General features: G+C 34.4%; 1 protein-coding gene across 7 annotated transcripts in view; it reads left to right on the top strand.

Moving 5' to 3' along the window:
- Wnk (Wnk kinase) overlaps positions 1-25,328 on the top strand; it is a 280,436-nt gene that overhangs the window by 218,761 nt on the left and 36,347 nt on the right. For 6 of the 7 annotated variants that reach the window (XM_069837316.1, XM_069837318.1, XM_069837314.1 and 3 more), the window contains 9 exons: positions 3,445-3,634; positions 5,546-5,719; positions 6,541-6,678; positions 7,164-7,256; positions 9,924-10,431; positions 11,604-11,915; positions 14,647-14,781; positions 16,652-16,759; positions 18,704-19,083. In XM_069837316.1, the coding sequence (XP_069693417.1) occupies positions 3,445-3,634; positions 5,546-5,719; positions 6,541-6,678; positions 7,164-7,256; positions 9,924-10,431; positions 11,604-11,915; positions 14,647-14,781; positions 16,652-16,759; positions 18,704-19,083 (2,038 nt within the window). The remainder of the gene's footprint in view (positions 1-3,444; positions 3,635-5,545; positions 5,720-6,540; positions 6,679-7,163; positions 7,257-9,923; positions 10,432-11,603; positions 11,916-14,646; positions 14,782-16,651; positions 16,760-18,703; positions 19,084-25,328) is intronic. The other variant, XM_069837319.1, reaches the window with a different exon arrangement.

Genomic DNA, 25,328 nt, shown 5'->3' with positions numbered 1-25,328 from the left:
AGGGGATTTGAGGAAGTCCCTATCTTAGCGTGTAATGTACATACAGGAAGTAGAATAATGGTATTAGTACAAATAAATACAGTTTGCTGTAAGATTTAAGTGTGTCTTTAATGAACGGATATTATATATACTGGTACATGAAATAAAACATGAATAACAGTGAATCCTCCAATAGTAACACTAGTCAACAGCCATTTTGTGACCTAAACGAAAACATATGATCTTATATGATTTTTATACGCTAAATTCGAAATATATCATCAAAAATCATAGATAGGGCCCCGTTTTTTGAGTTACAAGCTATATGCATGTTAATTAATCTCAAAAACCGCCACTGTTCACTAAAAAAATAATTTTGTCTTCGGTAAGGGCTTACATATTGTTCTATGAATAAGAGCCAAGGTCAAAATCCCCTGATGAATATAGGCTAGGTTTACCCGGGGGGGGGAGTAATGGTACCTGAGAGTCCTTCAACCCATAGCTCAACATTCTATCTTTTTAAGTCAAGCAGTTTTAAAGAGAAAGTGTAACTGAGCTAACAAGGACGAGTTTTATCTAATAAAGTATTTTATCGTGGTGTTATGTCTTTAAATTAATTTTTAACGAATTTAAACATGGATAAAAACAAATGATAATGGTAGAGTCTCTACAGTAAGTAAACACGAGATATTATGTCAAGTGCTGCAGTTCGTAGGTGTGTAAACTATCCGAATAATTTCTGTTATATTTTTTTCTGTAAAATTCGCTCCGAAATCACAAAAATAAAATGTTACATCCGCTATTACAAAAGCTTACAAACTCTACTTTGGCTGTCCACTGAGTGATGAGGATAGGCTTTGGACCCGCGAAATATGTTGTTGTTCTTGCTTTGTCATTTTATTCCAGTGGCAGGAAGGAATGAAGAGAGCTATGCCTTTTGCATTTCTGATGATTTGGCAAGATCATGTGACCAATTGCTACTTTGGCTTAACAAAAATTTTAAGATTTACTGCAAAAATAAAACATTTAATTTTTTATCCCAAAGTGGCATCGGTGTCTGAGCCAGACTATTCATATAAATCCCATGAGATCTTTCATTTTGCATCAAAATCAGCATACTAACATATTGGGGTCGCAAGATATACTGCCTGGAAATTTTTGCCATATCCAAAATGGTTGCCAGTCACTGCGGGCCTCCACCCGCACCTCACGCACGTGCTTTGCCAACTCAAGGTCATACTTGGATCATAATCGTATGTCCGATCGAACGAGATTACACATATATTTCAATCTTGCTATTAGTCACGAAGGTACAGTGTCAGTATAGATCGTCCTGCAAACGTTACATCGCCGTTTTCATTCTGGTACCCCCTCTGTCGGTTGTCAGTCTGATTTTAAACACGAATTCACGTCGAAACGCTACTAAGAATTTGAGACCCAACTATGATAGGGATCCAGTGGAATCACTGCTGGTATCTCTACAGGAAAACACTCAATTCAACCTACAAACGAAACTCAGCAAAATCATACTTCTGATTTAAAGTACGAGCTTTTATAATTTATTTGAAAATCTTTACATGGCTTATAAGTTAAAATCATATTTAGTTTGTCGTTTTTTATTAATATGTACGAACCGATTTTTAGGGATAATAATTGCATATCAGCATGGGTGTGTCTAAATGTATAAAAATTAATACATATTAGAAGGACATATAAATAACTGAGAAATGCAACCCAATAGAGCAATTTGAATGAGTTTTCCTAATTCAAGAACTCAAATTACCACTCAATCAGGTATTTTGATCGAAGGTATCGAAAAAAAGTTAAAATTTGTTGACTAGTGTAACAATAATAATAATAATAATAATAATAATAATAATAATAATAATAATAATAATAATAATATGATGTAATAAAGCAGACTGTATTAAGAGGACAAATAAAAACCTGTTTTGCTAAAAAACAATATATTTAACTGATATACATACTTACAGAAATAAGCACATGAGAATACCCCATAAATAATGTTATTGTTATTTATCCACCTTTATGTGAGTAATGCCAACTTCGTATCATCTTTCTAAAGTTGTGCATATTTTGTACATGCGTCTCTTTCATGTCCATGTCAAAGCACAACTGAATAACATTACTATTTTTTAATATAATGCAAACCCCCCCCTCCCACATGGATTATTATAAACTCTTCAAGTAGATTATGTATGTGCAGACTCCCCTTGCATATAGGAATGGAACTTTTCTGCTGTTGAGCTTGTCGCATATGTGTTAATCATTTCCAAGGTGATCAAAGTCGAATGATGCCAGTATAACAATTTGTTCCACCAAATCCTGTCATTTTGTCTATTAATGTAGGTTGAATATAGACATTACACGTCAGAAATATAGACAGCCATTTCTAGAAGTAGATTTTTAACATTAGACAAACTTGTTAAAAATTGACCATTATATGGTAGCATATTAAAAGTATTTTTAACACTATTACGAAAAGTACTTCTAATACTGACTTCCATCTGTTTGCATTGATTGTCAATTGTTTCCTATCAGATGTTACAAGGCAGCAATTGCAAAGAATCAATAAAGCTGTTCAAACAATGCCAGGCCTGCTTTTAAAAAGACTGTTTTTGGTTAAGAAATACACACAAAAACAAATTGCTTCAAGAATTAGTTTATTGTTAACAATATGAAGAAACAATGAGGATTTAAATATAATTATAAATTATTAGGTGTAAAAAAAGTAAATCCTTAAAACCACTCACTGTCATTGAGATATTTTATAGATTTCCCTACTACTTTAGATCGCACCACTCCTTGGTACATAGTGACCGACAAACGAGATAATGGACTTCATTTTTTTCCATCTTCCCGCCTCCCTACCCCCAAAAAAGAAGGCTGGACCTCATAGGAACCATTCTGAAACAATTCCACGTAGTTCATTAAATGTAGTTTTAGTATCTTCACAAAAGAACACAAACACTAGCTGTGTGGCTAGGTAGCTCAGTTAGTAGAGGAGCTGGTTACAGACAGGTAAGTCGAGGGTTCTGTCTTGGGTGGCAGTGGGGTTTTTACCTTTATCAGAACTTCCAGTTGGTCCCAGGGTTCACTCTGCCTCCTGCCAGATTGAGTACTGAGTTTTTCCTGGAGTGAAAGGTGATTGGTACAAGGTGCTGACCACATCATCTCATTCTAGTACCCAGGATAAAAAATCATGGATTTCTACCTCCCTACTTCCCATACACCTTCACGACATTTAATGAGGATACCTTTGCCTAAAACCTAAATGGGTACATGCCTCCTAGAACACTATTCTGCTAACATCGCCTTTGTGTGATAGAATCTTGTCCATCTGACATTCTTATACAGTGCACTGAATGGTCCATCATGTTCACTTTAGTTTCTGTAGATCTTGCATACATTGACTTATTATACAATGCCGGAATTTGCTTTCAGTGGTCCGCAGACTATTGCAGATCTGCAGCAGAAACTCTTGCAGCTCACTTCACAGCCAACAGAACTGATGCTTTCTGGCACACCACCATCACATCCTGCAACACCTCAAGTTCAGCACAGTTATGACAGCTACATGCAAACGTTGCAGCAGAAATTGGCCTCCATATCAATGCCTGGAAGTCACAATCTGGTGAGAGCCAAGTACACTTACAAATGAGGGCAAATTACTTTATGTTTCTCTGTTTCCATATTAGTTTTGCTTTAAACAGTCACAAAAATGCAACAATTGTATTAATTAATTTTAAATTATTTGGAATTTTTTATAGGTGATCTGCTTTATGAGCTATTCATCATAAAATTTATCATTGAAATGAAAAAAACAATAATTGTGATGTCTTCATCAGATCATGCATTTTTCGCCAGTATACATGCTTCATGTTGTTTAATATTTATTATACAGGGTGTTTCCGAGGTGGTGTTACAAACTTTCAGGGATGATGGGGAAGGGCACATGTATCAATTTGAGATAAGGAACCATGGTTCGGAAATGACTGAGTCGAAAGTTATAAGCAAAAATAGTTGTGTGGAAATGGAATTGTAATTTGGCACCATGTGCCCACTTTCCCTTAACTTTTGGAACAGTCATGGAAGAATGATTATGGGCCAGATGTCTCTTACGTGGGTACTTGCCCCGAGACAATCTGTGAGCTTGTCTACTGTTCCCATTGGCTCATCCATATTCGAAAATCAGGTCTGCTTATTCCGCTCTCGTGTACTCCTCCATTTCATTAGGATTGATCGACTGGACACTGCAACATGTACACATACACTGCTGTCTACAGACGTGCATATCAGGACCAACCATGTCCGTTACACATTACGCTATCTGCATTGCTTTAGTGTAGTTTCCTATCCCCATCCCTCAGACAGCACATTGAATGAAATACTGTAAATAGACAGTGTAAACAACGTCAGATGAATACAGTATGTGTAAGATGTACAGAGGAATAAAATTATTTCATTCCACAGAACTATTTTTGCTTGTAACTTTCGACTCAGTCATTTCCGGACCAGGGTTCCTGATCTCAAATTGATACATGTGCCCTTCGCCATCATCCCTGAAAGTTTGTAACACCACCTCGGAAACACCCTGTATATTGGGTTATGGTGTTGGTGGTGGGTGGGTGGGTGGGTGCTGCTTTCCTCGCCAGAAATTCTCTATGACTGGTAATTTTGGTTACATACGTTTTGCTATACAGTATAGAGTATCAAAATAAATACATTTGATATTACGAAATAGACCAAAAATCACTTTATCAACACTGGAAGGTATTTTCATATTATTCATATTTATTATCATACAGCTTTCAGGTAGTGATTTCCCTCGCATTTCTGTATATGGTCCACCACTACACTTGATTACATTCACTCATATATCCTAATATAATTCTCTATCATCTGTATCTCCCCATATCTCCCATTACATAAAGTTAAACCCTATTTCAGTCTACTGTTTTCTTCTTCCATCCTTTCTGATATACAGTAGGCATACTTCACACTCTTCATCTTCTTTATCTTCCCTCAATTCCATTCCCGAATACTATGCAATACTGTCTACCTTACTCTTGTTTACAAATATTCTAGGCTATAATCTACTCATCCATCTCTACTATCATTGCCATCTTTCATTACTATTATCCCTAATTTCCTGTTTATCTTCAATCCTTTTTGTCTCCGACTAATATTTACTAATTTTCCACTTTTTCATCTACTGAAAGTATTTTAACATAAGGTACAGATATTTTGTAATTTACAATGTTACAAATTGTTTTTGGCCTAAAAAATTAACTTGATATCAGGTGACTTTAACGCATGTCACTGACAATATGTGATGATAGGAGCATTTTTCAGCTGCTTATTTTAGAAAACTTACGAGATAGTAGATTGTATACTAAAGATTTAATTATATATAATGAATGGAAATACCCTAATTTTTCTTTTCACTGTTTACAGTAAAAGTTGTGCAGTGATATTCTCTATTTGTGATGTACTTTCTTCCTTAATTTCATTGACAAGTGGATGACATTTGAAATACTTGCAGGGTCCACTATCTCCTCAAAGTACACTACATGCAGCTGTAGTGAATGCCCATCTGGTACCAACAGCTATCGAGGTGGTGGGGCCAACTATTATGCCAAATGTTGGAATTGACGTACTACCTCCAGAGCACCCAGTTATTATTCAGCCTTTGTCTGTGCTTGGACAGGTTCAACAGGTAGGCATAACCTCAGCCTCACTCTCCATAAGAATAAGTGATAATGCTTATGTTGCAAATTTAGGCTGCCCGTATGGCATGGATGGACATATTCATCAATAATAAACAAATTATCACTGAACACAAAAATAGTAAAATCAGTGTTTTTAAACATATATATTTGTGGACAAAAAGAAGTTTTTTTTTTAATTTTTACATTTTTTAATTACTTACAAAATTATATTAATTTCTGTTAATATAATAGAAATTATCTATATATAAGCTACATAATTTTGTAACACTCGCACATTTTATATGATGTTTCCCTTAATTTTAAATGACATTATTTGGAGAAATGGTTGTGTACGAAATAAAAAATTGGATTACAGAAAATGAAAATGTGTTTGAAATATGATATAAAATTGTTTTCTTCTTTTATTTTTTACTTTAGTCAAGTTTAATTTATTATTCTGGTATCATAAGGCTGAGTGAGCTTACGTCTGTTCTCTAGAGTTAAAGTATAGAAATAGTGTTGAGATTATACAAGAATTCGAGAATTCTAAACTCAGATATAGCAACAAAAATATTAATGGTTGAAAATCATTAATACCTAAATATAACTGTTAAAAGCAGGGAACATAAAAAATGCTACTTTCTTGTTCTGAACTTTCTTGACTGTTCTTAAGAAAACCTTTTAACATGGTCATCCAAAAAAGATCATCAGTAATTGGCAATTACTGCCCCAAAAACATCTACTCGTATATTAATAATTCATAATAATTCAACTTTAATTACTATTTCTATCATATAAGAAATAGACACCATAATTTGTTCTATTCAAGATGTCAGCAACACCACATGTGGACAGTAGCAACAGCAGCAGCGGTGTCATGTCCCCTAGTCAGGTAGCATCTAGAGAAGAAGCTCAACGTCAGCAGAGACCACGCCCTGCTGCTATAGATTTACATGACCTTGAACAGGTAATGAGTCGTACTGTCCGTTCGAGTGGTTATGTTGCAGGGTTATCAAAACACTGGAAATTACGTGACAGTTGCTTACTTAACAGGACTCTTTTCTTTAAATTATTTTAAACAGTTGTATAATATTACGTAGAAGTCCAATTCCGAACAGCAAATGTTTTCAGGAAATAGCTAAGACTGACCAGGAGGGCCAGCAGAAATGGGTGGGGGGAAACCAGAATGCGTCATAATCACTCAGATGGACAATAATAAGATCATTGTACGAAAATATTATTTAGTACATAATTTCTAACCTCGCATTTTCATCAGAGTACAGATAGGGCTTCACAGAGATGATGATGGTGATGATGATGATGATGATTATTATTATTATCATCATCATCATCATCCTAAATTTTTTAAATCATATCTCAGTTTTCTTGAAATCAATCTTGACTCACATGATTAAAGAATAATTCACTTATTTTTATGGTATTTCTTTCCAGGAGCTGGCCAAAATACACACAGGGCACCGCCACATTCCTCTGGCCCAGGCTTCAGGTGCTACTCAATTAATTCCAAACATTGCCATGCCTCAGGTAAATACATCTGTTATATTGCTTTTACTTTCTCATAATGCAAAGTGTAAAGAGGAATTATCGTACTTAATGTTGCAAAATAATCAGTTTCGAAATTTTCACGAAAATGCACCTTTTCAGCATTTCTGCTAAGAAAAATTTGGTTTAGAGCATGCTGTCTTTCTGTCCGTTTGTCTGTGTACAGTGAATTCATGTGGACCCTTGGATGAATTTTCTTCATATTAACAATCTACAAGTAATTTATGCAGGAATAATGCACATGAAATAATTTTTAGTAAAAAAAAAAAAAAACGCACAAAAATGGCTAGTTATTCCAAGTCATGTCGAAAGATTTCCTTCATCAGTCTTTTGTTACCTGGAATAAGTTGAAGGTCCATCACTGTGGAATAATGGTTAGCATGTCCACCACTGTGGAGTAACGATCAGCATGTCTGATCGTAAAATGAGTGGGCCCGGGTTCAAATCCTGGTTGGGACAAGTTACCTCGTTAGGGTTTTTTCCGGGTTTTTCCCTTAACCAACTGAAGCAGAATTGCTGGGTAACTTTCGTCATTGGACCTCAGACTTATTTCACCATCATTAATTCACATATCACTATCATCTGTACAGTAGCTCGGATTCAGTTCTTCATGATGCAGCGTGCTGTACTTGTAAAGACCACGGCCATTCGGCTACCCAATCATTGAAAAAATAGTAGTGGTAAGCACAATAAGCCTCAGGCTGCAGAGCAAGCCTTTGGGTCCCTCCTCTGTACAACAGAAAACAAATGGTTACCATGTCCAGCTATGAAACAAGTGGGCCTGAGTTAAAATCTCGGTTGGGACAAATTTGTTTGAAGTTTTTTTTCCGATGTTTTCTCTTAACTCATTGAGAGCAAATGCTGGGTAACTTTCAGTGCTGGACCCTGGACTCATTTTGCTGGAATTATCACCTTCATTTCACTCAGACGCTAAATAACCATCACAGTTGATAAATCGTCGTAAAATAATCCAAATAAAAATAATAAGTTGAAAAATGAAAGGATTAAATAAGTATCAATGATACTATTATCTTCAGTCTTCGGTAGAAGTGAAGTATAAAGAAAAATGTTTATCCTTTTTTACTATATCAGCAATTTCTCTTCTTTCAAGTTTCATAGTTCTGATAACACTTCTGCCTTCATTTTTTATTTCACAACCTAGTTTTACTGTAATAAAAAAATTATCTGTATTCACATTCAGTCCTTTTCTGCAAGAATTCTTGCATCTCTGTTTCTTTCCATTTCATTATCTGTTCCAACATTGATTGATCAACAAGTACGTGCCATTCACTTGCCACACTCTCATTAGATACGTGTCACTTTGAATGTGATCTAGGTGCTGGATTCTCATTCACAAAATTCTGCCAAACAAATCTATCAGAAGCAGAAAAGTCTTCAACAGGTCACCTGGTTCAGGAAGTGAGTTAACATCTTGGTTTCTCTTTCACTTCGAGGTTGTGCTGGTTCAAATCCAGGAGATGCTCTTATCTCTTGTTCATAGATAGTACAAACTCTACAACTCCAACTGATGCTGGGATTGTAACTTGTTCAGGTTCCACGTGTGTTTGAAAATATATTCTGATAAAAACCAACTTCTTACCTTAAAAATATCTACATCAATGGTGGTGGTGGTGATGGTGATTATGATGATGACGACAACGATGATGATGATGATGATGATGATCATCATCATCATCATCATCATCATCATCCTTGAGTTTCTTGATTTTCACTTAGGACTGCAAGTAAGTCCGAAATATTGAGTTCTGAATCATCTGTAGAATTGTAATCTTCATCTTAGATCATCATAATATGTTAAAGAATTTTCAATGGCAGAAACATTTACAACATCGACTTATTCTCAGGAATATTATTCATAATATTGTCAGCAGTTTTGATCTGGGAGAAACCGTGAATGTGGCTTTCACAGAGATCATTGAGATACATTTACTTTTCAGAAAATGCTAGTCAAATCAGTTGTCACATTCAATCACCAAAGTCATATATTCCAATTCTTCAGTTTCATTTGTTGAAGCTGAATTACAACATAGTTATCATTATAACCTCATTATAGCATCATTATTTATGAAATAGCAGTCAAAATGTTTGCTAAGCAGTTGTCAGTGTAAGTACCTACTAATAATTCCAAAACTAGTAATGGGGAACTAATTAATATTGCAATGGATAAATGATCTCTATTCAATTGTAGAAAAAAGTCTAAAACATATAATAATATATCATAAATATTGCAGTGATAAAATATTTGAAAATAAAAATTAGTAATATTTACCGCTTGGTGGTTCTAATCTTCAATAAAAGAAACCTGTCATATATCACACACTACACCTCATCTTACGTCAACATACCCTATCCTACCCTACCCTACCCTACCCATCTCTACTGCACCTTAACTTATCTTGGTTACGTTATCCCCTTTGCCTTACTTCACCTGATTTTAAATAACAAATTATGTGTTCAATTATGGTTTCGCGGGCTATCAGACAAGTTAAGGTCTTGAAATTTTCTAAGCTTTTGACTACGAAGACTTAATTCGGCTGATAGTCTGTGAAACCATCATTGTGAACCAGAGCCAAGAAAGCCTGGTATGTTTTGCACCTGGTATGTAAAACTCATTGTTGATTTCTCCAGGCAATTCCACAGCCAGTGGCTCCATTGCTAACAACAGTTCCCCTTGCGATTCCAACTCCTGTTCAACCAACAAACACCCCAGTGTTTCCAACTGCAGTGCTGCAACCTAATTTGGCACCTGTTGCTGACATAAGTGTGAACACTACACCAGACGAAGCCAACAGCATAGAAAATAGATCAAACGAGTCCTTGGAGTCTCATGTCTCTAAACTAGAAGTTGAAAAAGAATTAACAGAAGAATTTAAAGACTGTGTCTCTTCTGTGACAGAATTAGTAGAATGTGAAACGCAGACAGCAGATAAAAGTACTGTAGAGATACAGACTCAAACTTCAGACACAAATTTAATAGAGAGGAAAAGAGGAGACTGGAAATCCCAGGACAAGAACGTGGTAGAACTCGAAAAGAAGGGCCCGGAACAGACAAACGAAATAAAGACTGAGAACTTGGCTGTGAAGAAAATCTCAAGATTTCAAGTTAGTGTTGTTCAAGAAGACATCTGTGGACCAGGTAAGCATTTTTATTGTGCATAGTGACAGCACATACTTAGATGTATTATTAGCTCATAGGTTTTCCATGTTGGAGTCCAAGGTTCGGATATTATCAAGTCCAAGGTGGAATTTATGGTAAATAGAATTGTTGCCGCAGGTTTTCTCAGGAAATCTCACTTTGTTTTTCATACCATAAGTTTACCAATTTCAAAATTCACTGTTACCAAATCACTGTTGTATAGTGCAGAAAGGAAGTCGCTCCGCACTGGAGAGAGTGGAGTGTACACACTAGCAACAGTAGTTATGTTGGTAGCACAAACTCCCTCTTGTAACAACAGCATATCCTTAGCTACGCAACTCACATGAAAGACGTGTCATTTACCTGGCCTGGGTGCTGCTGCCATCTGAAATACTTTCTCTAGCAGCAGAATATCACTCACATCAATACAGAGGGACTTTCCTTCCACACTGTAGAATGCAACAGAAAACTAGTTATAAGTATACAAATGCATGTACACACACACACACACACACACACACACACACACCCCGCACGTGCGCTCTCTCTCTCCTCTCCCCATTCCCCTCCATCTCCCTCTCTCCTCTCCCCCTCTCTCTCTTCCCTCCCCCTCTCTCCCTATCTCCCCCTATCCCGTCCCTCCTCTCTTTCTAATTCTTTTGCTTCCATTATTGGAATTGTTTTTGGGCAAACCGATGTATGAAGTGTATACAATTATAGAACAGTTAATTGTATGCAACCAAATTTAATTCTCACCTAAAAATATACACTAATTTACTCCTACATATCTATTAATGGGGTAGGGTGGCCAGTTCCTTTGCCCCTCCATTTCATACATCGTCCTGCCTGCCATGCTGTGGCTCTTGGCAGTAGAACATAAAATGTAATTTTTTCTATTTTTAACTATAAAATTATTTTTTTCTTAGGCACTTACCACAACAATTGTTACAAATCACGCCACTCTTGTAAATTTTTTAAGACTGTATGTTAGGTTATTAATTTATTGTACAATATCTCTAAGAATTTCGTTATGTAGCCTTCCTAGATGTCTTACTTTAATGGCTAGAGCTGATCCAATAATTGAATAAAAATCTGTAATTCTTACTAGGAAGACCACACAGAAAGTGCATAATATTCTCCAAATTTATGTTAAATGTTACTTTTTCTTGCAGGCATTGTTTCTCAAAATACTTATAAACAAGAAAAGTGTGATAAACCTGTAACTGGCTCTACAGCAGCAGTAAAGCGTGGGAGGTTTAGTGTTGTGACTCACACTGACGACATAACTACCACTGCAAAGCCACAATTAAGTGAAAGTAGATTTACCATGATGTCACAAGCACCTGGAAACAGGTTACCCTCAACGCCACAAATTCCTGATCACAGGACACCATTGCCGCCACGAATTAGTGATAACGATGCAAATTTGTTATCACAAATGCCTGATAACAGGCTACTTGTAATGCCACAATTATCTGAAAGTGGTAAGTGATATTCCATGTTCTTCATACCGAAATATTTTTATTCCTGTAATGATAATTAAAACTTGTTAATTTAAGTACAAGTGTCAAAGTGTGAATCAAGAATGAATATTTTTATTCATCTCACTTCTAGTTATCATTATACAATGACTGAGACACTAGACCGAGTTGTGTATAGAATAATAATATTTAAGTAGATAATTATTACAATATGTCATTTTTGAAGTATGAAAAATGCTTACTCTGAATTACACAGTAATAACAAAAAGCTTGTATTCGAATTGTCGGATTCCTTTTCTTGTAATAACATAAAACTTGTATTCGAATTGTCGGATTCCTTTTCTCTTTGTCCATAAAATATACTTTTCATCTGAATAATAATGCAATATTTTTTTAACTTCGGTAAAAAAAAAATTCGAAACTCGTAAACTTTCAGAATTTGGTATTGGTTTATGCTGTGATATTCTTGTTGTTAACTTGTTTTAATTGCCCATATTTTGAATGCTTCTTATGTTAGTAGTGTTACTGTTGTTTATATCCACTGTATGGCGCATGTTAGTAGTTTAGTGTTGTTTATATCCACTGTGTGGTGGACATTGCAGGGCAGAGATGTGTGGAAGGATTAGCAGGTACAGTTACACAAAAGAAACATTTCGACGTGTGAGTCACATGCAGGATATGGCTTAGTGGCTAATTCTAATGAGCGTATTTTGTTCATATCATCTGTACCTGCCTATGACTGAGTCAAAATAGTAACTGACTTGCCTGTCTGCTGGACATGCACACTCAAATAATGATTTTCTAGTTACATAGTGTTTATCGTGTTAAAGCACTTTTTATAGTTATTCTATTTCAGAAACTATTATTATGATTGTTTTTTTAATTTACTGTTTCTCTTTTGTTAATTATTATCAGTATTGGATATTTTAGAACATGAGTATTTTTGGAAAAAATATTTAACACTAGTTTAGAAATGAGTATTGCCATTATCAATTATGCATGTTTTATAGTTCCTGTGTTATTCCAAAACTAACTTCGGCAAAATTAGTTCCAGTAATTAGTATTATGATTTTTTCTTAACTTGTGGTTTGTTTTGTGTTAGTTATCAGAAATGTACGCTTTAGAATATCTGCATTCTTGGAAAATCTATTTCATGAAAACTAGCTCCAGAAATTTGTTTCATTATTATTATTATTATTATTATTATTATTATTATTATTATTATTATATGTTAGTCCACCACTGTAGAGTAATGGTTAGCTTACCTGCCTGTGAAACGAGTGAACCCGGGTTCAAATCCTGGTTGGGGTTTTTCCGAGGTTTTCCCGCAACCATTTGTAGCAGAATTGCTGGGTAACTTTCGGCATTGGACCTCGGACTCATTTCGACTTCATTAGCATCATTTCTTGTATCATCTTAATAGTTTCAGGTCACTCAGGAGATCGTGGCAGATGTGGTTCCGGAATTTGCCTACAGGTGTCATCTGTCTAGGGAAGCTGCACAAATCCCATAGGGACTTTTACAGATCAGTGAGTGTAGCTCCCTCTGATAGATGGCACCTTGGTGAGTTGCGAAATCTGTGGTGCTGCGATCTTCAGATCAAAGAATGTAGCAAAATGCAAGCACGTGAATTGCAAACAGATGCCATCGATTTGAGGATGCAGCATATTAACAGGGAGATGGAGGAGCATTTGTGAACTCTGTTAGAACTGGATATGATAGTTGAATCAATAAGATAGCACCAAGCAATGAATCATGCTTGAAGAGTTGTCCTGAGAACTTCAATGATCATCTCAATACAAGGAGGTTGCACAATTATTGATCAAATCCTGGTTGAGGTTGATTCCAGGTTTTTCCCTTAACACCTTCAGAACAAATGCTGGGTAACTTTTAGTGCTGGATCCTGGGTTCATTTCATCATCATTATCGCCTTTAACTTTTTAACTGCTGATTTTTTTGCAAACTGCCAAATCCTTCTTGTTGAAATATTTTACATTATTTTATAAATATACAGAGTGATTCACAAGATGTTACCAGTACTTACAGAGTATATTTTCTAAGACATTTCGAGCAAAAAATGACATATAAACGTAGGTCCAATTGTCAATATTTACGGAGTTACAGTAATTTGGAGTTGTTTGTGAAATACCATTACAAATTATCTATTCAATTTATAAATGAAGTCAAATATCTCACTTTCGTGTTTATAATTAGTTTTATTCCAGAAAATGAGATTGTATCTTATCTGGGAGAATATTTAAAGAATTAATGATTTAAGTTATGTTTATCTATTAATTTATATTTCAGCAAACTAAACTAGAAACAGTAATATTATTTGCAACATGGTAAATGAAATGAATTGTTGCAAAATACATAAAACATACAGTGAGAAAGTATTATATTGTATAATCTTCGTGACATTCAGATTTTATGTTTTACAAAAGAATGTAATTGTAAATCTATTTAACCCTTAAACCATGTATACTATAGCAATCAATTGGTACTCTGTAATATTACTGACAATTAATTTTTCACTTGAACATCAATTCGGTATGAAATTAAAATATTTCAAATTCTGAACTTGCATAAGATGAGGGATGTGTATGTTACTAATGCCTTGTCGGTTATAAATTTAAGTTGTTTTCAAATTTAGGATTGCTTCTCTCTACAGACAGACTGCAGTATATATATATATATATATATATATATATATATATATTTCTTTTTATTTCAGTACCATCACAGGGTTGGACGTCCAGTTCTGGGATTGATTATGCTGACAGCAGTTCCCACTCATTCTATACCACACGTAGGAGCAGTCCTTTATATACCAGCAACCTGGAAGAGTTTAATCTCCCTAGACCTAAAGGTAAGAATATGTTACTAGATTCATACTTTCTGTTCTTTTATATTATAGTGAATCATAATTTTAATAAACGCTGAAATAATTAAACAATGTTAAAATCCAGTCATCTGTTCTACATAGTATTATAAAACTTACATTATTATTAGTGAACTGTGCGGGGCTCTTCTACTGGTTTTGAAAACATCAAGCAGTTAGAATAATAATTTTATAGAGTTTCTCATAAGTATGAATCTGTGAACATAGTAAAGTGCTAAGTGTGGTTTTTAATCACTCAGTGCACAAAAACGTTGGAAAACTATTCACAGCAAAGACCTAGAAATTATAGGTAATATAATCAAAATGTGCATTAAAAATCAATTCTTTAGGTGTGAGCAGGCCTGTATTTACTCATGAGGCCGGGCCCAGGGCAGAAAATTCGTAGGGACGGTAAAATTTTGAGAAAAGAAAAAATCGAGCTGAAAATAAATGTTTAGGATTTTCCTACTTCACAGATGCCTGCTTTAGAAAGTAACATTTCATGCTAAATTGTCGTTACGTGACTCATTTTTCACAGTTTGGCTAGTAAATGTCTAAAATTTGCGTAAGTTGGTGGGTGGCACAAATTTTTTTTCGGGCCCATGAGCATAGCACTCCTAAATATAGGACTAGGTATCAGCCATAAAGAGGGTGACAAAATATACAGAAGTGTCATATACTCTAATAAAAATGTTTGAAAAAAAAAAATCTAAAATAATGCTTTAAGGGCAAAAGGAAAACACTAACGTGGACCACCAGAACCGAAATTTTATGGGTAGTATCAAAGCTTTTGATATGACATTTATTAAGTAGATTGTAGTCCACGCCTGTGGAGTAATGGTTAGCACGGCTTGCCGCAAAATCAGGTGGCCCGGGTTCGATTCCTGGTCGGGACAAGTTACCTGGTTGAGGTTTTTTCCGGGGTTTTCCCTCAACCCAATATGAGCAACAAACGTTGGGTAACTTACGGTGTTGGACCCCGGACTCATTTCACCGGCATTATCACCTTCATCTCATTCAGATGCTAAATAACCAAAGCTGTTGATAAAGCATCGTAAAATAACCTACTAAAATAAAAAAAAAATAAAAAGTGGATTATGCCAGGAATTATAAATTATAAAAAATTCCAACGTGTTGAAGACAGTTCTTGTCATTAAAGAAAAAGATTATTTTTTGTGGGATGTTATTCATTATGAAGAATATTGCAAATGCTTCTGGTTGAAATGGAAAAAGTGAAAGATTTTATTTCAGAGGCCACATAACTGTAGATTCGAGAGCCAAATATATAAGAACTATTAGAAAACTGCGCAATGTAGGGAAAATGTGTATAGACTGGAACTGGGTGAAGACCAATTTGACATTAAATAAATGCTGGTTAAGTGATGACATAAAAATTATGTACCAACAGAAATGTTGCAAATTATATCACTATGGTATTCCTAATAGTTATTTACATATTGATTCATAACTTGAATAATAATTTTTACCACACTTCTGCTCTAATTAAATGCTGCTCAGTTGTTGGATAAGAGTAATCTACTAGAAAACATTCTGGAATTGAATGAAACATTCCTTTCAGTGAGAAAAAAATTGTGAAGTACAATATAATTTTATCGAAGCATATTATTTGAAAATGCGTATATTTAGCATTAATTTTTTCCTTATATATCTGTGATGTAATGGAATATATGTTATCTAGAATTCCATCACTTCAATGTACTGACATTTCACTATTACAAAAAAAGTATTGAAAATTGTTCATTTTTCTTTCATTATGATGTCCTTACACCATCAGCAGATACTCTTTTAAGGGTACACCAAATTCTCTACAAAGAAACACCTTTTCTTTCTTCTTCAGGATCCGATATTAACATAGATGCAGAGAGCAGTCCATCTTACCAAACTCTTTACAGAGGCCCTATATACACCACTAGCAGTTCAGAAGGTTCAAATATGAACATCCAAGGTAATGCCACGTTTCTACAGTGACTTATAAATTGTTTCTTATTGTTGTTGAAAAACGGAAATTTCTCTACTTCAGAGGTAAACCATTGCAAGTTCATTTTTTTTATTTTTACTTATGTCCATTTTCGAGATATAAAAAAAAGTTGGTGTCTTTCCGGTGTAGAGTGTATGTCAAAATCGAACAGTTATAAAGATAGCTCGTGTTACACTCTTGCAAATCCAAAGCTGTATGATTGTACATCCACAATATTTTACTCCTGGAAAGTGTGTCTTAGGGCTACATATAATTCATATAAGTCTATCATACAATGGTCTTCTGTAAGAGAAATTTAAAAAGTTTTATTTATTTAATTACCTGTTTACTTATTTACTTCTTTCTTTCATTTCATTTTTTCTTTCTTTCTTAAACCCTATTTTACCCGAAAGTACAGTCTTAGACAAAAAAAAAATGACCAGCTGCCATCTGCAAGATCCCCTTTGGAAGATTTTGGTTGATTCTGAGAGAGCTTAGGTTTACACATGAAGGAATTCCTTTGTTTTGTTTGTTTGTTTGTTTGTTTGTTGCTTTTTCTGCCTGTCTATAAAGAAAATATATTCAAGGAATAAATTAGGTACAAAATAAACATCCTTTCCTTAGTCGTGTAAACCAGGTGCTGCCCGAAGTGGACTTTGACAAATTTATGCTACAGGAGAGTGATCATTTTTTGTGTCTAAGAGCTGTACATTAGGGTTATAGTTATAGAATGATAGTTTATATTATTATAGCAAAAATATATTTAACTCGGGTAACCCCATCTATGCTACTTAAAATTAACACATATAGTTGAAGTAATTACAAGTTTTTAAATATAGAACATATGAAATTGTAGAACTCTTTGTAGCAACCTGTTTTCCTAAAAAATTTGAATAATGGTTTTTCATATATTACATCACAATAGTATAAATTCCGATCATAAGAAATCTTCTATTTTCAAATACCAGACAATGAGAGAGAAGTTAGTCCACAGTTTGCCATTTGTCATGGATACACAAATAGCCACTTCCCTTATGTAATTTAAATCTTTCGAAATAAGAGTCAAATTTTCTATGATCCGACAAAAACTGCGTAAATATGAAATCTGGTATAATTTTGTTGCTTTGTAAGTGGTATCAACCCTTGGAAAAAGATTTCTCTCGTAACTGACCATTTTGTGCTCCATAGTCACTGGTTGTTCCACTTATTCATTACGTGCTTATTTATGTTTATTTTTGCATATGAATAAGGGCATAGAGTATTAAAGTTTGAAACAGCAGCACTTTTTGCCAGTTCATCAGCTCTTTCATTCCCTGCTGTTTCACTGTGTCCTTGGATCTGAGATAAGCAAATATATTTGTCACAAGATTCTAAATTAATTCTGATTTCTGCTGCCAGAAGATTTAAGTTGAACTTATTTTCTGTAGACTTAAATGCTGTTTGAGAATCACTGTGCATATAACAATTAGAATTATGAAGTTTACTTCGTTTCATTGCCTCCTTAATTGCAAATAGCTCAGCTTGAACAATGGAGCATTCAGTTGCAAGTTTGTTCATCTGTGTGCAGATTTCTTTGCTGTTACAGAATACCACAAAAGTGGATCTAACCTGATCAGTAGTTTCTTCTTTAAATATCTTTTATCCATTTCTAAACATCTGAACATTGTGGTGTAGTTTCTTTTATCTTCTTTTGTGTTCATATTTTTCCATTTTCTCCTTTCCCCCATCTTCTCCAACATTTTCCTTGTGAGCCCAAGGTTTCTTTATACTGGTACTCAATTACTCATTACCTTCTCCATATCCTGTTGTTTCTTCTGCTGTTCAGTGGTGGTGGTGGTGGTGGTGGTGGTGGTGGTGGTGGTGGTGGTGGTGGTGGTGGTGATAGTAGTAGTTGCAGTAGTAGTAGTAATATATAATTATGTGATTTTATAGTGCCATCAGATCCAGTGTTGAGTGATGGAACACCTTTTCACATTCTTCGTCAAGGAACCGTAATTTCCAGTACTTCAACATCCACCTCAACCTCTGAGAGCATTCACACCATATATAGAGGAAATCAGTGGGTATCCAGTATGTCAATGTCAGACCATCATCCTTTTAAAACCGAAAGTGAACCCTTATTGGACCCGCATCAAAAGGAGAAGCATATGCCAGACAACATTACCTTAGCTTCTGAAATTGATCCTAATCTGCAGACAATCCCACGAGGGAGTGCATCAATGCCTATCACTTCAGGAATGGAGATGACTGGACCACCAATTATACCTCGACACAAGATTCCTAGTTCTACTAATTATAACATCAAAACTGAGGTAAGTTTCATTTCCAGTGCTGTTAATATATTATATCTTCATTCTTAACTTGTTATTTCCTTTTTGACAGCAGAAAATAATATTTTCATAATGAAATATATAACAATTCTGCTAGCATTAGAGCACTGCTAAAACAAGTGCTTCACAATCTGAACCACTATGAGAATTTTTTCTTTTCACTCAGCATAATAATATAGGATATAGGTACTTCAAAAATTACTGATAAAAAGTCCATTCTCCCATACAAAAATCGAAATTAATTAAGGCCAATACAATATAAATATTAGTCAGCCTGGGTAGCATAGTCGGTATAGCACTGTCCTGTGCAAGACGTTGTGGGTGCGGGTTTGATCCTAGCCCAGGTCGATGGCATTTAAGTGTGCTTAAATGCGACAGGCTTATGTCAGTAGATTTACTGGCATGTTAAAGAACTCCTGTGGGACAAAATTCTGGCACACAGGCAACGCTGATATAACCTCGGGAGTTGCGAGCTTCGTTAAATAAACTATAATTAAAATATATATATATATAAATATTATGTGATCATTGTGTAAAAATTCATTTTGAATGTTTAACATGGATCTTCTAGTCTTTTTTTACTTCAATAGGCATTCAAGGAAACAGCATGTAACCAAATTCCAGATATTGCTGTGCAATTTCTTAATAGAAAACTCAAAGATGTATGTTCATATTTACACATACTGTAGATTTAAGGTTTAATATTCAGAAATTGAAGGACATATCCTTTGTTTATTTCGCGTTGATTTCACTCAACATAAATATACTCAATAGTCTGCGGTTATGGAGTTTTTAATACAATAATTTAAAAATTATTCGACACTTTATTACTTAGTAAATGCTTAAAATCACTTCAAGGGCATAACTATATCAATATTCCTCATATGTTAGGGACATTCATTCTTGACGAGGCCTCTTGTAGTATTGTACCTTCAGCCAAATAAAGAATATGAATATGAATTAATATATATAAATAAGAGATTAAAAAGTAAAATGATGAAAAAAAAACATGAATGTCAGTCATTTTTGCTTAAGGCTTCCAAATACTGCTCTCCCTTTTCTCTCCAATATGAAGCCATACACAAATAGAATCTGTAAATTTCTTAACAAAGTTAATATTTTCATTAATTCATTACTAGTTAAAAAAATTGTTGAGCAGTGTTTCTTAACAGTTCCGATTGAATAGTTGAAGCAAGATTGCAATTGTAAGAATGAATTTTTTGAAGTAACAGTGCTAAAAAGTACTTCAGTTCTTGAATCACAAGATATTACTTTTACTTAATGGAATTATAGGAGCAACAGTGATCAGTACATTAGAAGGATAGTGTCATATGTGAATTATTAGTGACTTACGGGCTTTCGTCATGACATAGTTGAAGCTGCAATGCTTATAAAGACAGAAAATTCTAGTTTTTCTCGATGTCTTCATCTTTTAACATTGGATGTACTTACGTCGAGTGTTTTTATAATGAACCAAGAAACTTGGCCTTCATTGCCTAATTATTAAATTGTAAAGAACCTGTATATGTTTGGTTTATTTATTTATTTATTTATTTATTCCATTAATTCATTTATTTATTCATTTTTTATTTATTTAATTTTTATCTATTTAATTTATGTACAGTAGAGTCCCTCTTACCTGGCACCAAAGGGACCAGGCTAGTTCTGGATACGAGATTTTGCCGGATAATTGAATATATACCGGTATATACGAAAAAAAGTTTGTATTTCATGGTGCCAAATGTTGAAACTGCAGCCATGTGATGAAGCTTATTTCTCTATCACTTGCTCATAACTGAATAAACATAAAAACTATGTGGATTTTTTCAATTAAAACACATCACACAACACAAATAATACATTAATTGTAGGTTCGAATATTCACAGAAAATTAAAATTTGTGCGAACTTCCTAATGTGGCAACACTGACGGCCCGAACATAATTAAATAAACATAAAAGCTGTGTAGATTTTCTTTGTTAAAACACATCGCACAACACAAATATACTAATTTTAGGTTCGAATATTTACTGAAAACGAAAGTTCGCGTGAACTTCCTAATGTGGCAACACTGACAGTCCGAACATAATTAAATAAACATAAAAACTGTGTGGATTTTCTTTATTAAAACCTATCACACAACACAAATAATACACAAATTTTAGGTTCGAATATTCACTGAAAGTGAAAGTTTGTGCGAATTTCCTAATGTGGCAAAACTGACAGCTCAGACTGTGGCAGATTTAAACTTTTTTTTTTTTTTGGGGCCAAAAGTGACGTTGTTTTGGTATTGCCGATTATTTGGGTGTCAGTTACGAGGGATTTTACTGTTGTATTTGGAAGTGCTTCCATGCTGTTTTCTTCTTTTTTAGCATTGTGAACTTTTTTAAGGTTCACAGCATCTGTTTACATTAATGGTTAAATATTTAATGTACAGGTACGTTTATTAAGTTAGTGCCTGATTATTAAAATTTGCTTCTCTTAATGGATACCATTTATGTTCTGCTATATTTTAACTTCTTTATATCTTCCCTTGAAAACTTAAATTTTGAACTGGAAATATATATTATAATATGGCATTAGATTTCATGTCTACATAATCATTTTCACGGTGATGATACACATACAATTTCATAAATACACAATAGTAATCCCTTTCTGGTCTCATTTTTATTGTCACAAAGCCCTCTCCCAGATATGAAATAATCTGTCGCCATCCAGTATTGAATGCTTCACAATCTATTGGCTTAATGTGTTCGCCCTCATATTTCCTATTATGTTTCCTAATGCCGTCACACAAGATGTTGACCTGCAGACATATCAGTCTGCAAAGTGGCAAATTTTGTGGATTTTGGAAAAGGTACTCATTTTGGAAGTTACGAAAAGGGCAAGCATGAGAGAGACAGCAGCTCGAGTTCTACATCTAAATAAATGACTGACAAAATGCTGTCTGATTATTTCTCTATCAAAGATCTTTTTTTACACTTCATAACCTGCAACACAAGATCTTTGGCTTCACCTTACTACCGAAGGAGACTATCATAACATTTTATCACCCTTAAAAATACAATGCTATTGGACAGGATTAAACGTATCTTTGAATTAATGATAACATGATAAAAAACGCTCTACTAAGCAAATCAAGCAAGTGAATGATTATTTTAACAAATGAAAATATTTTCTTAAAGTATCACAATTTCTGCAGCTTTGGTATCGACAAAATAGAATAATTTTCACAGACTTGAGAATTATATAGTGATTGGCTATTTTCTGTTCATCAATTATTAGAAAGAAACTTCACACAGAACTAATTAATTTCATATGAACCACACCAAGACATCTGATATTGAATGTTAAGCTGGGTCTTAACGGGAGAATAAAATGTCTGACACTAGATCTCAGACACCTATAGTCGCGACACTGTTATTCCCGGCGTGACTCCTCCTCTTTGCTTACACCTTAGAAGGTGAAGGCTCTATAAAGTCGAAGTCTATAATGTCGTTCGCCATTTTCGTTCTTTCGTTGCCGAGCTACCAGCTGAGGAATCTATTTGCCACACCGTTAAACATTATCATGTCGTAGCTCCTATGGTAATAAATGAAACGCACTGTAATTGAGCAAATAATTTAGTGGCAAATAACGTCCTCTTGTGCTTTCTGTGAACGCCAACAAAAGAGCCAAATTGGCGGACGATTATGTTAAGTATTTATCGAGCCTTAGGAAATGCATAACGTCATCAGGAGCGAATCAAAGACGCACACGTTTAAATGTAACCGAACTGCAATGTGATTGGCTGTCGGAAATAAGAGCGACAGGACTATAGTTTCCATGTTAAGACAGCCAGTAGAGCAAGTTGCTGATATAGCAATACTGCTCTACTGGCCATCTTATCTTGGAAACGAAGTGTCCGAGATCTAGTGTCAGACATTTTACTCTCCCATTAAAACCCAGCTTTACAAACAAAGGATTTTACGATGTTTGTTACATGTCAAGAGTAAGAAATATTTCGACATACTGCTGTTAAGTAAAGTAATGAATATTATTATTGTGGATTTGGTTCCTCGATAATTTTGATACCTTGATACTTAGGAGTACTGAGAGTGATCGATAGTTTTTGGAAAAGATCTGGATACTTTTTTACTTTTGAGTGAGTTATCTCTCTCTCTTTTTTTTTTTTTTTTCTGTTTCAGTGATATCCAAATCACGCAAGTGAAGTGGGTAGGCATTAGATACACGCACACTTTCCAGTGATAGATTAGCCTTCCACTATAACAAAGTTCAAGATCATGTGGTATATCCAACTTTGTCCTGCCTTTTACAGAAATATGTTTTCTTTCCCAGCATTCAAAAATGTTTTATAACAGTAGGTTGTAAGATGATTCTCACACCTTGTGAACCAAAAATATCAACAGCCTCAGTCGTGGAATATGGAAATCTTTCAGTGTATAGGAGGAATTCCTACAAAAACATACATACTGTAAACGGTGGAGCATTGCCACAATTCCTTCAGAATCGTTTCAGTCTGGTGTAAAATGTGATAATGAAGTCAAGATGCCTAAATAAAATTAGCAAGTTCCACTACTTCCCAGAAAAATAAATTATTTAAACTTCGTAATTGTTTTTTTAATAAGATTGGAGTAGAAAATTGTAGTAAAATGTTGTGACACCTAGGACTGCAAACAATTGCAACCTAATATTGTTGAAGTATTTTTGTTACTCCGAATATGAGACTAACCAAAATGACAGAGAAAACTGTAATAAAGTAATTATCAAAGAAACATTTTTATAATTGCAGTATCAATGTATCAGATCAAAGATTGGCATAAAGTATCTAGAAAATGTTGTATTGTCCCATGTTTAATAATAAATATATGAAAACCACGTTCATAAATAAATTACTGCAATAAATCTAACTGGTGAGTAAAATGACAGAAAGAAAATTAACTACATGGGACTAGAACTCTGAATCTCTCTGTTACTAGTCTCCAGTCTCCTCACCGAACTACCGCAAATAACTGATCAAAACCAAAGGAAGGTAAATGCATTAACTAAATACGTGGCAGACAGCAACTTTATCAATAATGCAGCAACATTTAAGGTTTTTGTAATTCGGCTTCTTTATACTTCGTTTTACATTGTTAATTTCAAAACAGTATCATCAGAATCAGTGCTCTTACAAGTGTGTCCTCTCCTCGTGAAATGTATTAATTACAGGTTATACTTATTTTGACACAATGATATATTTGAAATTGCTAATAGCTTTGTCATATGTAAATTAAATACAATCTCGTTTATTATGACTTGAACACTTCAATTGCTTTGCCAGTCTGTTCTTATACATCACTTACAAGGGACAGGAGATTAGAGTTCATTTGTACTCTGTCTTTCTACACAATTGGTCCATCACTTAAATTTTAACACTTTGCCATAATTAACCCTGGATAAAAGTATTACTACATTATTAGAGATAGTTTTCTGTACTTTGAAAAGAAAGCACATGTAAGTATATAGATATATGCATCCAGTCGAGTGAAATTAGCATTGACCTTTTCTTTAATTAATATATTCATTTGTTTGTTCGATTGTTAATTCATTCATTCATTCATTGGTATATTTGTTTTTTAAGTGGCCCATTTTGTACACCATGCCATATAACGCTTATTTGCATTTTATTTTTTGTGAATTTTATATTTCTCTTTCTGGTTCTTTATTTAGTTCCAGAACTTCACTTCCAAAGTTAGACTTTTTTTTCTGGCAATACAATTCTTCGAAAAGTAGATGTCTTTTCTTTTTGGAGATTTACACACTGTAGAAGAAGATGTTTAGTATTCTACCTTTATGCAATAAATACAGTAGTGTGCAAATTAATCCGAACAACGTAATTACTTATGCAAAAACACTCAAACTGGGTAAAAAAAGGATCTAAGACATACCTCAGTAATCTATGTGGCCTCTCTTGTTCCTAATAACAGCTCTGAGACGATTTGGCATGGATTCCACTAATTTCCCACAAATATTCTTCATTTCTTCATCGCGAAACCATACACCAATGAGGGCAGAAATCATCTTCTCCTTTGTAGAACAATCCATTTTTTGCATTCTTCTTTTGCAAATTGACCACAAGTTCTCAATGGGGTTGATGTCGGGTGAGTTGCCTGGCCAGGGGAGTACCTGAATATTCTTCTTGTTGAAGAATTCTGTAGTTTTTCGAGACGTATGGCATGGTGC

The sequence above is a fragment of the Periplaneta americana genome, chromosome 10 (assembly GCF_040183065.1).
Source record: "Periplaneta americana isolate PAMFEO1 chromosome 10, P.americana_PAMFEO1_priV1, whole genome shotgun sequence".
Lineage (NCBI taxonomy): Eukaryota > Metazoa > Arthropoda > Insecta > Blattodea > Blattidae > Periplaneta > Periplaneta americana.
Note: the sequence above shows the minus strand (reverse complement) of the source record. Positions and strands in the feature narration are given on the sequence as shown.